General features: G+C 38.2%; 1 protein-coding gene across 1 annotated transcript in view; it reads left to right on the top strand.

Moving 5' to 3' along the window:
* LOC114049395 (dynein heavy chain 14, axonemal-like) overlaps positions 1 to 15,314 on the top strand; it is a 343,809-nt gene that overhangs the window by 239,091 nt on the left and 89,404 nt on the right. Inside the window, exons 58-63 of the mRNA XM_027870678.1 lie at positions 104 to 285; positions 4,602 to 4,710; positions 5,002 to 5,127; positions 6,528 to 6,622; positions 7,827 to 7,986; positions 10,723 to 10,854. Of these exons, the coding sequence (XP_027726479.1) occupies positions 104 to 285; positions 4,602 to 4,710; positions 5,002 to 5,127; positions 6,528 to 6,622; positions 7,827 to 7,986; positions 10,723 to 10,854 (804 nt within the window). The remainder of the gene's footprint in view (positions 1 to 103; positions 286 to 4,601; positions 4,711 to 5,001; positions 5,128 to 6,527; positions 6,623 to 7,826; positions 7,987 to 10,722; positions 10,855 to 15,314) is intronic.

Raw genomic sequence — 15,314 nt, 5'->3', positions numbered from 1 at the left:
ACTAATTAAAGCAATTAGGAATGCCTCACACATTAAAGATTTCATGAAATGTTCTTTTTCCTCGGTTTCAGTCAGTTATTTTTTCCTAATTATTCTTTTACAGGATTTAATACCTACACTCGCCCAAACATGTGTTCAGTTCCACCGTAGAATTGCTGATATTAATATCAAATTTTGGGAGGAAACTAAAAGACATTATTATATCACTCCAAGTAGCTATCTGCACTTCATAGATACCTTTACACACATCTTGAAATCAAGGGAAAGGAAAATGATGATCAAAAGGTAAGAATTTAAAATCAAAATCAAATTAGAAATACATAATACATCTTTACCCTGGTACTCTAAAAGATTAGGCAAATACTGAGCCCCAAATTTCCTGTCATGGTGGAAAAATAAAGTAGTGTTGTGTAGTGGACTTGGAATCAAGAATCACAAACTGAGAAAGGAAAGAGACCATAAAGGTCAGCTATTTAACAGATAAGGACACTGTAGCCCAGAGAAGGGAAGTGATTTGTCCATGGTCACATGGCTAATCAGTGACATAGATAAGATGTAAAGTCAGGTCCATCAACTCCACAGCTTTCCATTTTGCTATGCTTTTGCCTCAGAAGACCTAAGTTTGGAATCCTGACTTTAATAGACATTAACCATGTGACCGTGGGCAAATTTAGCCTCTCTACACCCCAGTTTCCGAGCCAGTAAATTGAGAGTAATGATACTTATACTACCTACCTACAGAGGTGTAAGCAAAGTAATTTATAAACTGAAAAAGCCTATAAAACATAAGCTATTATTATAAAAACTGATCTCAGAAATTCACAGAGAATGTCTACTAAGATGTGTATAGGAGTTATGATCAGTGTGCATCCATAGAGAGAGATCACCTACCTGGATTGAAATTACAGATCCTTGAAATACTAAATGAGAAAGTATTATAAAGGTACAGATACCTTTTAAAGTTTTACATGAGTCAAGGAAAATGTCCATCACTCACTATATGTTCACAGTATGTTTATCTATGTTCATATGTTCACCCAGCAACTCTGAAGTCAAACATAACATTGTATACATATCCACCAAAGAGAGGAAAAAAAATTTCCTTGCTTAGCACCTAGCAGGTGCTTAAAATATTTTATCATTTTCAAAGCACATTCACATACACATTGCCAAATCCTTTCATAGTCTACCTTCTCACAATCTCTCATATACCTCCCCTTTGATCCACTGACACTGTCCCTCATTACCTCTCACCTGGACTATTACAATAACCTTCTAACTGATCTCTGTGCCACAGATCTCTCCCCACTGCCTGACATCCTCTGTTCAGGTATCAAAGTGATTTTCCTTAAGCCAAGTCTGACCATGTCACCACCTTTCTCAACAAGTTACTGAAATAGCTCCTTGTTATATCCAGGATCAAGAAAATCCTGTCCGACCTTCAGAACTCTTCATAACTTGGCTATTCTTAACTTTCCAGGCATCCCTCCACAAACTCTACAATCCAGCCCCTCTGACCATGCCTTTGTACTAGCTGGCCGTCCTGTATGCCTGGAATGCTCTATCCCCTTACCTCCTCTTAGCTGCTTCCTTCAGGTTGCAAGACAAATTCCACTTTCTGCAGAAGACCTTCTTGGTCTTTCTTTTCTGCTAGCACCTTCTCCTCTCAGTTTACCTTGCATCTCTTGTTTATCTATCTTGTATGTCCCTCATTATTTACACATCATTTTTCCATTAGAAGTTAAGTTCCTTGAGGGCAGGGACTGTTTTTGCCTTTCTTTGAATCCCATAGCTTAGAGTAGTGCCTGGTACATAGCAAGTACCTAATAAATACTTGTTGACCTCACAATGTCTCTGTAAGTTAGGCAAAGGCAGCTATTATTCCCAGGAACCTGAATTTCAAAGAGATTGTATCTTGTCTAAAATCACACAGCTACTGAGTAATGGAACCAGGATTAAAACTACACTTTCTAATTCCTTTTCCAGTGCTATTTACACTACACCATCACCATGCTGCCTAGGGCAGGGATGCCCAGTCTTTTTTGTGAAGAGGAATTGGCCACAAAAGCGATTTACTCACTGTATACCTGGGCAAGTCACTAAACATCTCTAAAACTCGGTTTCTTCATCCATAAAATGAAGATAATCATAGCTACATTTAGCATTGAAACTAGCACAGAGCAAAGGGAATTTTGGCTTAGACAGCCAAAATGGGGACAGGGTGCTTGCTTCCTGGGAAGATTATGTACTTTTGAGGCAGGATATGTTCTTCCTACAGCAACCACCATCCCCAAATTTGAGGGATAAAATATGTACCCCCAGGATCCTATTACCCTTTCCCATGGCCCATCTTAGTCCCTCCAGTACTGTGGGAGGGATGGAACTCTGCACTGCCACCTTCCCCCCCCACCTACACACACACTCATTACTCACCTGGATTTGCTTCAGACAGAGTTTCAGTGGCTCTACTTCATTTCAGACAAATAGTCAAAAGTTTCTGAATGATTTTTAACATCGAATTAGCTTCAATTTTGCAGTATACTGCTAAAGAAAAGCACATCTTAATTTTTGGGAATGGTAGCTTGGTGACTCAGTAGATAGAGTTCTGGGTCTGGAGTCAAGAAGACTCCTCTTTTTGAGTTCAAATCTGACCTCAGACACTTACTAGCTGTGTGACCCTGGGCAAGTCACTTAACCCTGTTTGTCTCAGTTTCCTCATCTGTAAAATGAGCTGGAGAAGGAAATGGCAAAACCACTCCAGTATCTCTGCCAAGAAAACCCCAAATGGGGCCACAAGGAGTCATGCACAACTGAAACAACTAAACAAACAACAACAAATATTTAGAACTTTCTCCCTTATACATGTATGTATACACTTATCCAGGTACAGAGAGATAGAAGGGAAAAAGAAAAATAGAAAAAGACAGAGACAGAGAGAACAATTTCCCTCTCCTATATTCAAGTTAGCTTTCTAACACATGAAGATTTAAACTTTCACAAACTTCTAATTTAAAGTTGTAAAACACATATGCATCAGGAGATGCATATCCCCAAGCCCAGATGCCTGCACTATGCCACATAGAATAAATATATTCTTTATACAATCATTGAGTTTTAAACAAGAAAAACTCAACTTATTTGGCTAAAGGTGCAGTACTGTGACCCTGAGGTAAATAGAAGCATATTTGGTACCTCTGATGTTCTTAGTTAATTTTTTAATCTGTTTTTCTCCTAACACCTTTGAAATGGAATATAGGAATGCCACTTTTCTTTACTCAAGAAGAAGAAAAAAAGTAACTGACATCTATATTTATACACTTCACACTGATTTGATCATTACAACAACTCTGTAAAGTGCTCAGGGTATTTCAATCCTAATTTTATAGAAGAAGAAACTGAGGCTCAGAGAGGCCCAAGAACAAATAGATTAATATGGAGGCATAGCCAGAATTTGAACTTAGTGCCAATGCCTCTTCTATGCCACAGCTGCCTTTCTTAGTCAAGAAGAAGAAGAAGAAGAAGAAGAAGAAGAAGAAGAAGAAGGAGAAGATGAAGAAGAAAAAGAAGAGAAGAAATAACCTTCTGATAATACCCAGTTGTTATTAGGATCACTCCTCACCCTACCCATTGGAATGTAATTCTAATATTTCTCAGCTCTGGCATCCCTCATCAATACCAAGTAGCACTCTGAATAGAGTACTAGACTCATAATCAAGAATACTGACATTTGAATCCTGCCTCAAACATTTACTGGCTATGTGACTCTGGATAAGTCACTTCATCTTTCTTAGCTTCTGTTTCCTCAGTTATCTAATGAGAAGGCTGAACTCAGCAGCCTCTAAGGTCCCTTACAGCTGTAAACGTATGATCCAATGTCCTTATTGATTTGATTACTTCTCTGGGACTGAACTTAATTTCCAAACTCCTTTGTCCAGTGTACTATATGATATAGCATTTAACAATATTCTGTCTTGTACTATTGATTCATATATATTAACCTCATCTAACCAATTAAGATGCATGCTTCATTATGGTAGAAATCTTATCTTAACACTTCTTCTATCTCCCACAATGCCTCGCATTGTAGCAAACAATTGACAAAGGTTCCCTTTGGCTTAAGCCAGCAGAGAATAGTTCTAATTGAGGAATTTTAAGCATCACTAAATCAAATGGGGGTTTTATTTTGTGGGATAGAACCCTCCCAGTCAATCCTGAAATTGAAACTCATCCTCTCAATAACCACAAACCTCCTGTATCTAATGATGTGCAATTGCACATTTTGCACTTGATAATGTTTTTCTTTCTATATATCATGATATCCTATCTCCCCTGGAGATTATGAACTCCTCACAGGCAGGAGCCGTGTCTTCTGTTTCCATGGAAACACTCCCTAAGCTTGTACTACCATGTGGGGTACACAGTGGGAACTTGAGAAATTTTAGTGACTGATAGTCATCATCTTCAAATTCTGGAGTGTTTCTAAGCTGTATTTCTGATGTAAATGGTTTGAAAATTCAGTGCTGTTTTCTTCCAGTAAATAGGTCAGTCAGAGGACACACAAAAACCCCACTTTACAGCTGTTTGATATTTACCTTTTTCAGGGAACGTTTAAATAACGGCCTCTCAAAGATTCTGGAAGCATCAACACTAGTTTCGAAAATGCATGAAGAGCTTCTCATCCTCGGTTCTCAAATAGAACAAAAAACTAAGGTATACTTGGTTGGAAATAGATGTTAATTATGGGTTTCCTGCAGCTTTAAGACATAAGTCAGGAGTTTGTTTTGGTAGCTTGAGATCTTTATATTATTACAAAATCAATTCCTGTCATCATTCTTCACATATATTATCTGAAGGAAATTTTGCTCTGCATTAATCTTCTCAAGACACAAATGCATCCTGGTTGCTTTGATAAATTTGCAAACTCCTGAAATATTGGAAACTTTGATCTGTTTCAGATGGATTCTAAGAAAAGATATGTAGTTTTAGTTTCTTTTTCTTTAGGAAACAGAGATTCTCATGGAAAAATTACAGAAAGATTCACAAATTGTGCAGCAAGTACAGATCCTTGTAAAAGGGGATGAAGAACTGATGGTTAAGGAAATGCAAATTGTAGAAGAGTATTCTGAGGTAATATTAAATTCCATCAAAATAATTCCACACACCCGTAATGTTCTATATACTGAGCTAAATAGAGTTGGATTCTGCCTCTCAGAACTTGAGTATTACAAACACCTAACAATGGCCAGATCAGTTAACCTCAATAAAATGAAGTGGCTGGACTAAATGTTCTCCAAGGTCTCATCTAACTCTGGAATTCATCATCATCATCATTATTAAAGTTAAATTTATTATGTACTTTAGAAGTAAAGCAAGTTGTAAATACATATTAGAAACCTGCAGCTTCTCATATATATCTCTCTTTTTCTGTTCTATTATTTATATGAAAACACCTATTTTATCTGGTGTTTAAGTTCAGAATAAAAATAATTTAAAAAATAAAAAGTAGAATCTATCCTTCAAGGTTCACCTTAAGTACTCCCTTGCACCAGGAATTACAAAAATTTATAAAGCATAAAAAATTATTCCTTACAATATATGTATCAGGTAGGATAGGAGGAGTATTTTTATTCCCATTTCACAGATAGGTATATTAAAATTCAGAGAAGTTAAATGATATGACACATAGCTCATGTGACCCTTTCAGATCCAGGATTTGCACTGAAGGATATTGATTCTAGAGAGGAGAAAAATTTAAGTGTTCAGGGGGAGAGGTATGGGAGGGGTACCGTTTCTTAAAGTCAGTTTTCTACACCAAGCATTTCTCATTCATATCTTGCCTCCCCTACTATTGAAAAACAAAGACAGTTAAAACCAACCTGGGGATTGTGTCGGTCGATACGACCATTTGTCATCTCTTCCACCCTTATTCTGCACAACCTAGCACTACTACAATAATGTAAGTGTCTTACATGTAGGAAGGCTTAGCAAACATTTGTTAAATTAATGTGTAATCACAAAGATGGAACTATTTAAACTTTAAACATTTCTAGAAAGATTTTCCTCAAAAAGTGTGGCTATTACAGGATTAACCTTAAGTTGTTAGGAAACTTTACTTCTCTAGGAAAACTCATTGTCGAACTTTGAGCTAGTAAATGTTAGAATTTTTCATTTTTTCCTGAGAACTGCTGATGATTTCTGCTCTCTAATTTTATGCTTTCAATGAATAGAAATTTTATCTATAGCCTTCTCTCCCTGTATCTCTTCTCTCCCCTTTTGTTTCTTTCTGTCCTATCTCTTTCTTTTCCCTCTTTTTCTGTCTTTCTCTTTCCCTCTTTTCTTTGCCCTTTTCATTCTCTCCATTATCTGTATATATTGTGTATCTGCAATACACTGCTTAAACTAATAAAGTTATAATGCAAATAAATACAACTAATGATATTCTGTGTTCAGTCGATGAGTATTCTTGTTTGCCATTTATTAACTACAACTAATAGTCACTTATTTTTGGTGTTGCATCCTTACTGTAGAAAACACAAGAAGAGCTAAGTAATGTGATACCAGCTTTTGAAGAGGCAATTACAGCTCTGAATGCCCTAGATAAAACTGACATATCTGAATTAAGGTAATTTTCCAAGTTCGTCATTTACTTTCTAAATTCATTATTTAATTCTTTTAAGTATTCATTGATAGCCCTAAAATAATGACCTTTATGATTTAATATTATTCCAGTTTTCCTCCTACCCCTCTATGCCTAACCATTTTCCTAAGTTTCTTTAAATCAAAAAAGCTAACAATTTTATGTAAGTGAGCATTTTAAAATATGATGCTGTATTCAATTTTAAATGAATATATTTAGATTTAAGTGCCCAAATGGATATAAGGTAGTTGCAGACACAGACTGTCTCATTTTGTTTTTAAAAATGAGTACCTAATGAGTGCCCTAGTGCTTAATGGTGCCCAGCACATAGAGGCATTTAATCAATGCTTATTGATTGACTGATTGCACACCAGACTCTCAATCAATAAACATCTATTTAAGCAAGCCAGGTTTCAAACAAAATTCCCAGGTCCAGTCACTTCAAATCAGCAACTAATGCACCAGATGACAGAGTAATTAAACTTTCAAGTAGATGCCCCTATTCTACCGAAAGCCTTCAGATATAATAGAAAGCCTAGTGGAAAATTCTTTAAATGACCCCAAGTTTCATACGGAAGCAAATGCCTTTGTTTTTTAATACAGAATTCTACCAGTTTTGCTCTATGGGAACAAAACAGAACGTAACAGTGTCTGAAGAATTTGAAATGACTGTCACACAGAGGGCAGTGCAGGGACTCACAGTAGATGGGAGAAGGCTGCAACCTATAACCAAAGACGAACTTAAAATAATAGGAGTGAAAAATATCATCAAGGAAATGTGTGATAGGAATGGAAGAGGAGATGATCACATGGTGACACAGAAGGATGATAGGTGGACAGCCACTGGTCCTCTTCAGATTTCTGGAGAAATCTGCAAAGGTCTCCAGTACATTGGGTGGATGCCTACGGCAATCATATGGGAGGCTATGGACAAGAGTCACAGAGGATGGGTGGCCATAGATAGATGGACGGCAGTCCACATGATTGGAGGGATATTTCAAATGGAAGGAATCTGGGATTCATTTGTGTATTAGAGTATTGGAATGTATGTCATGGTGCTCAGGAGAATGAGAGCTCCTTAGACATAAGGGCTGTGTCATTTTCATCTTCTGTAGCCGCAGAGCCCAGCACACTTGTCATAAAGCAGACACTGAATGTTTTTTGACTTGAGTTGTTGGCTCTGTTACAGAGTGTATACACATCCGCCCCATCTGGTCCTGACGATCATGAATGCGGTCTGTGTCCTTCTGGAAAAGACACCTAACTGGGCAACTGCAAAACTACTCCTTGCAGATCCTGGATTCCTCAAAAAATTGACTAACCTGGACAAGGACAGTATACCTGAAAAGGTAAAGAGTGAAGACCTTGGGAAGGAAGGGATTCAAGAGCTGCATAAATAGCATAGTTCAAAGTTCAAAGCGTATATTTGGCTTAGAAGGCAAAGGTACATGTATCATTGACGTAAATGAAGGTAGAGACTCTACCACATGCAGCCTTCTAGGTCCTTGGGTGTAGGCTTTTGCTTGAGTCCAAGTTTTACAGAACAAATCCTTTTATTAAGTGGATTTGTTCTGTGTAGTTTGGATTCAGTTAAAGGGCCATGCTTGAGGACCTAGAGGGCCACATGTGGCTTCGAGGCCACAGGTCCCCCACCCCTGGGTAACCAAGAAAGTTCTGTGTTCAAACTAGCTAATGGTGTAGGATCATAGGATTTAGAGCGGGAAGGGACCTTAGGTCCAATCCTTTCATTTTACAAATGAGGAAACTGAGGTCCACAGAGGTCAAGTGATTTTCCCAAGGTCACATGATTGAGTGGTAATGCTAGGATTTGAATCCAAGTACTCTTGACTCCAAACGAAGGTACCTTGGAGGCCAGTCAGTGCAATCTCCTCATTTTATAGGTAAGGAAACTGAGGCACAGGAAGCTGAAATGACTTGCCCAGGGTCACGCAGCTAGTAAGTACGTGAGGTGGGATTTGAACCCAGGTCATCTTGACTTCAAATTCAGTCCACTGAGCCACACTGTATCCCCTAAATCATGCTACCTCTTCAAAGTTCTGAACAATCAATTCCTTCAACAGATAAATCCAGAAAAAAAAAATTCATTGAGGCTTTAGGACCTACCTAAATGATAAAAGAAAGTAAAGTTAAACTGGTAAACTCTGAGTAGGGGCAAGATAGTCTTGGTCTATGGCCCAACTTTGGAAAAATTTAGAATAAAGGTGAGATTCACAAATGAAAATGTAGCTAGAGAACTTTGACTAAGGTCAGAGATGTGCTCAGTTGAGGGAGAAATGCCCTAGAATGAAGGAATTGAAAGGGATATTGACAGGGCCTCCTTTAAAAGAGAAGGTGGGGGAGAGGCCACTAGGAAACAGGAGACAGGAGACAGAGCTATACCAGGGAGCATGCGAGGAAACCAGAAGAGATTCACCCTTGTGGAAGAGCCCAACTATCTGGGGACAGAGAGCCTGAGATCAGAGGCCACATCTGATGGGATCTGAGATATGGCCCAGTCTGAAAGTAGGGCAAAAAGCCCCTCAGTCTGACTCCAATTTGTGCCTTCTAATCAAACAGTGGTGGCCCTTTGGGGACCTCACAGAATGTCTTAACACCTGGGATGGTCAGCGACTGAGATTCCCAGCAGTATCAGTACCAATAGTGAGTTGGGAAACAGGCTTACCTAAGATAAGCCCACAAATAGGGGGAGTCTGAAGCAGGGCAAGGTCAGGGAAAGGAGTCAGCCCCTCAGCCCTTGCTGGAAGTCCTTGCACTCCTAGGTTCAACCGCATCTCCAATCCTCGGGACTTTGGCTTTATGTATTGTCTTTTTCAAGGAGAACAAGGTTGATAGTGTGGTGGGCTGCCCTTTGAGGCAAGATGTAGGCATTCCAGGCCCCTGAGTCATGTAGAGGAGATGCCTTGTGCTCCTGTAGGGGAAATAAAATGCTCTGCCAAATTCTCTCTCCACTCTCTCAAAGCACAATCTGTTCAGGGAAAAGAGTAGATGAGGCAGACTTCAGGCAGAAGAGGGTGGAGAAGAGAATCAAACCCCAAATTCCTGCTGGAGGATCAAACCTTCTTGGAGATTCCTTTGTATCCCCATCCCAGAGACCACTTCTTTCCCTGGAAGCTTTGCCTACCTTACTTTCCTCTCACAAACATACATAAACTCTTCAAATCCAGTGACACTAGCCTCTCTCCTCACACACAAAGCTCCATCTCCTGACTCCAGGCATTTTCACTGACTGTCCCCCATGCCTAGAACTCTCTCCCTCCTCATTTCTACTTCTTAGTTCCCTAACCTCCTTCAAGTCTCAACCAAAGTCCCACCTTCTGCAAGAAATCTTTCCTAGACTCCTTAATTTTAGTGCCATCCCTCAAAGACCACCCCCAAATGTTTTCCGTCTGTATCTGTTTGTACATAGTGTTTACATATTGTCTCCTCCATAACATTGTGAGCTCCTTGAAAGCAGGGACTGCCTTTATTTGTATCCTCAGTGTTTAGTCCAGTGTCCAGTACATAATAGGTGCTTAGTTGACTATCAATCAGGCTAGAGAATCATTATTGTACCCAAATAGTAAGTTTGAATTTGGTTTGGTTTTTTTAAGGTTACATGCTCTAGTTGTGTATTCATATGTATGTTTTTAAAAGTATCTTCTCTTGGGGCAGCTAGGTGGTGCAGTGGATAGAGTACCAGCCCTGGAGTCAGGAGGACCTGAGTTCAAATCTGGCCTCAGACACATAATACGCACTAGCTGTGTGACCCTGGGCAAGTCACTTAACCCCATTGCCTAGCCAAAAAAAAAAAAATCTCTTTTTTGGAATTATAGCAAAGCAACTCTAACAAGTAACAGTTAGAACATGATGTAAGTCAAAGCTCTTATTCTTTGTATAGTTTCAGCATAGCACCAGCATCTTTTTGGATTTAGGTATTTGCCAAGAATCTACTCTAAGAGAAAGGATTAAAAGATTCCAATCAATCTCTTTTTTCTATAACAAGATCAATTATTATATGCATATGCAGGAATGATATGTCAAATCCAGAACACTTTTCTCATATAACTTGTCTTTATTCCCTCTAGGCATTTGTAAGACTGAAAAGATATTTAAATTTACCTGATTTCAACCCAACAAAGATTTCTCAAGTGTCTGTTGCCTGTTGCTCCATGTGCCAGTGGGTAATAGCTTTAAATAACTACCATGAAGTACGGAAGGTATGTCTTTTCATTCGTAAAGGACAAGACGTATTGCCATTATTTCTCCAATATGAATGTATTATAGGGATACTTAGGGTTATGATGGACCTAACACCACCGCTTTGTTATTTGAGGTTCAATTTTGGTAGGTTACAAGGATATGCAACAAGGATATAGAAGCCCTTAGCCTCTCTACGTGTGACCCATCTCTTCTCCACATGGAAACTTGTCTGGTCTGCAGGGCAGGATATGGTGTTTCACGTGGTCTTAAGACATCTACTAAAGTGTTTGGGCCCTGACTCCACACAAGTGGGACTTTTTATGCCCCTAGGTCACCAGGAATCGATTAAGTCCCAAGGACAGCTTTGTTAACTTTTAGGAAACACTAACCTCTATACAATAGGATAAAAGATGAGAACCATAGTCCTATCACACTAGGATACTGCAAGAGATCCATGACCTCAACAATATGACTCTTCCATCTAAGGTCCTTCCTTTTCCAGGTACTTCCTTTACTCCTCCAGAGAGGACCTACCCAGTATATTGAGGACCTTCCTCTGTATATCTCATGAATAGCAAAGAAATATTCAGGCTATCAGTATTTTATTTCTTACTAAATAGTTCTATAATATATATGCATATATGTATATGTAATATATACACACATATATGCATATATGTAATAAATACATATAAATATATAACCATATATTTCAGAGAAAATTTAAATATATTATTGTACTTATGATAAAATCAACAGTGAAAAATTATAATCCTTTCATTGTACTTTATATACACATTAAAATTTCTGAGTATATAGTTCCATATATGTTTATGTAGACCATTAAAAACATGCTCCGTGCCTTATGCTGAAACTCTTTAATCAATCTATCTATACTATATTATTATTATATATTATATTATTTTATATTATAATATATTATATTTATAACATATTATATATATAATTATAACTCTTATAATTTTTTAAATGTTTTATTGATGCCTTTTTTTAACATCCCTGTCATTTCCCAATCTCTTCTCCCGCTTCCTATAGAATCTTCTCTTGTAACAAAAAAGGGGTATACTTAAAACAAAACAATGTATTGACACTGACAATGTATGCCACATGCCATATCTATAGTCTACCACCATTCTGACAAGAAGAGGGAGCTATGGTGCACTCTTAGTCCTCTGGATACAGAGTCACAGAATTTTGAGAGTTGGGAGGAACCTCAGACACCATTTTATCAAGCCCATGTCCAAAAGGAATATCGACTACAATATATCCAGCAAGTGTGGTCATCTAGTCTCTGCTTTAGGACCTCCAACGAGAGGTGAACACACTGTTTATTGAGTCATCCCCTTCACTTCTATACAACTCTAATTGTTATAGTCTTCCTGACATCAAACCCAAATTGGCCGCTTTGCAATTTCCACCCATTTTTCCTGGTTCTGCCCTCTATGGCCAAACAGAACAAAAGTAATTCCTTTTCCATGGGAGTCCTTCAGATCTTTGAACCTGTACAAATATCAGGTCTAGCCAAGTCTTCTCTTCTCCATGCTAGACATCTTCATTTTCTTCAACCAATCCTTACATGGCATGAACTTAAACCTCTTCACTTAGATGCCTTTGTCTATATGCTCTCCAGGTTATCACTGTCCTTCTTAAACTGTTGTGCCCAGCAATATCTAGGTAAACTATAGCTACTGTACTCTTCTTATCTACGATTCTAGTAATCCTCTAGAAAATTATGAAGTTAGTGTGGTATAACATATTCTTGATGAAGTCATGCTGGCTCTTTATATTCAGTGCTCCTTTTTCTAGATATTCACCAACCATATCTTTGAGATATAGAGTTCTTCCAGGAATTGAAATCAAGCCACCTTATAGTATGCAGACCCTCTTGTCTTCCCTTTAAAACAAAAAGGTTTTTACTGATGTCTTTTTTTTTCTAGTATTCATTTTTACAATATTTTGAGTTCCAAAGTTTTCCCCCTCCCTCCTTACCTTTCCCTCTTCTGAAAATGGTAGGGAGGTTGACATAGTTTTACATATGATCAAAATGAAATAAAACCATGAGAAAGAATGAAATAAACGGGGAAAAAATATGCTTTGATCTGTATTCTGAGTTCATCAGTCCTTTACCGGGATATGGATAGCATTTTCCTTCAGGAATCCTTTGAACTAGTCTTGGATTATTGTGTTGCTGAGAAGAGCTGAGTCATTCAGAGTTGATCATCACACTATGTTACTGATACAGTGTTTTCCTCATTTCACTTTGCATCAGTCTGTATGAGTCTTTCCAGGTTTTTCTGAAATCTGCCTGTTCATCATTTCTTATTGCATAATAGTATTCCATTACATTCATATAGCACAGCTTGTTCAGCCATTCCCCAATTGATGGGTATACCCTCAATTTCCAATATTTTGCCACCACAAAAAGGGCTGCTATAAATATTTTTGCACATGTAGGTCCTTTTCCCTTTTTTATGATCTCTTTGGGATACAGACCTAGTAGTGGTATTACTGGATCAAACGGTATGCACAGTTTGGTTGCCCTTTGGGAACTGTTCTAAATTGCTCTGCAGAATGGTTGTATAAGTTCACACCTCCGCCCAGCATGCATCAGTGTCCCAATTTTCCCACATCCTCTCCAACATTTATCATTTTCCTTTTTTGTCACATTAGCCAATCTGATTGGTATGAGTTGGTATTTCAGAGTTGTTTTAGTTCTCATTTCTCTAATCAAAAGTGATTGAGAGCACTTCTTCATATGTCTCTAGACATATGATTTCTTCATTTGAAAACTGCCTGTTCATATCCTTTGACCATTTATCAGTAGGAGAATGGCTCATATCTCATAAATTTGACTCAGTTCTTTACATATTTGAGAAATGAGGTTTTTGTCGGAGACACTTGATGTAAAGGTTGTTTCCCAGCTTTTTGCTTTCCTTCTAATCTTGGTTGAAGTGGCATTGTTTATGCAAAAGCTTTTTAATTTAATTTGATCAAAATTATCTATTCTACATTTCGTAATGCTGTCTCTTGTTTGGTCATGAATTCTTCCCCTTCCCATAGATCTGACAGGTAGACTATTCCTTGCTCTTCTAATTTGGTTGCTTCATTGTCTATGGTACCTTTTAGCAAGATGTAGTTTCCTTCCTTCCTTGTCTCTTTTAATTAGATCTATTTTTGCTTTTACTTTGTCTTAAGATCAGAATTGCTACCCCTGCTTTTTTTTAGCTCCTTCAACTGAAGCATAATAGATTCTGCACCAGCCCCCTACCTTTACTCTGTGTGTGTCTCTCTGCTAAAAGTGTATTTCTTGTAATCAACATATTGTAGGATTCTGGTTTTTTATCTACTCTGATATCTGCTTCTGTTTTGTGGGAGAATTCATCCCATTCACATTCACAGTTATAATTACTACCTGTGTATTTCCCTCCATCCTATTCTTCCTCCTGCATATTCTCTCTCTCCTTTCACCCTTTTCCACCTCACCAGTGTTTGTTTCTGTCTACCACTTCCCCTGATCTGCCCTCCCCTATGTCAGTCCCCACCCCACCTCCACTCACACACACCATCTTTAATCTCCTCCTTTCCTGTTTCCCTGTTGGGTATGATAGATTGCTATATTCAACTGATTGTGTATATTATTCCCTCTTTGAGTCAATACTGATGAGAATGAGGTTATAGAAATGCCCATTGCTCACTCTTCTATCTTCTCCTTCACTGTAAAAGGTCATTCTCACCTCTTCATGTAAGATAATTTGCCCCATTCTACCCCTCCCTTCTTCTGCACCCTTTTTTTAAAAAATCTGTGTATTTGCCTTCTCCAATCTTGTAATACCTCTTCTGTTTTCCATGATCATTGGCAGAGAAAAATAGAAAGAAAATAAGATTGAGCAGCTGCCTTTTCTCTGTTGTCAGTTTTTATTGTCACATCCCCAAACCAAGATGTCCATAGTTGTTGGGTATATTGTAGTGGGAATCCCTTTTGGGTATAGTCTTGATGAGATGGTCTCTGAGGTCTCTCCCAACTCTCAAATCTATCTAACCTTAGTGTGGTCTTCCTTTTTCTTCCAATATAGCTTCCCCCCCATTTGTTATTTATTAATTTTTATCATTCTTTTCTTTTTAAATTTCGAGTTCCAAATTTTCTTCCTCCCACTCCTCTCCCACCCACTCAGAAGGCAAACAGTATGATATCAGTTATACATATGAAATCATGCAAAAACATTTCCATATTAGCCAAATCAGTCAGAAAGAAGGAGGGAGAGGGAAAGAGGAGAGACAGAGACAGAGAGACAGAGACAGAGAAAGAGAGAGAGAGAGAATTATACCTCAATTTGCACTCAGAGTTCTTCAGAGAGAGACAGAGATAGAGAGAGAGAGAGAGAGAGAGAGAGTCAGAGTCAGAGAAAGAGAAAGAGAGAATTATACCTCAGTTTGCACTCAGAGCTCATCAGTTCTC

This window comes from Vombatus ursinus, unplaced genomic scaffold (genome assembly GCF_900497805.2).
Source record: "Vombatus ursinus unplaced genomic scaffold, bare-nosed wombat genome assembly UNPS02014798.1, whole genome shotgun sequence".
Taxonomy (NCBI): Eukaryota; Metazoa; Chordata; class Mammalia; order Diprotodontia; family Vombatidae; genus Vombatus; species Vombatus ursinus.
This window is presented reverse-complemented; position numbering and strand designations above follow the sequence as displayed.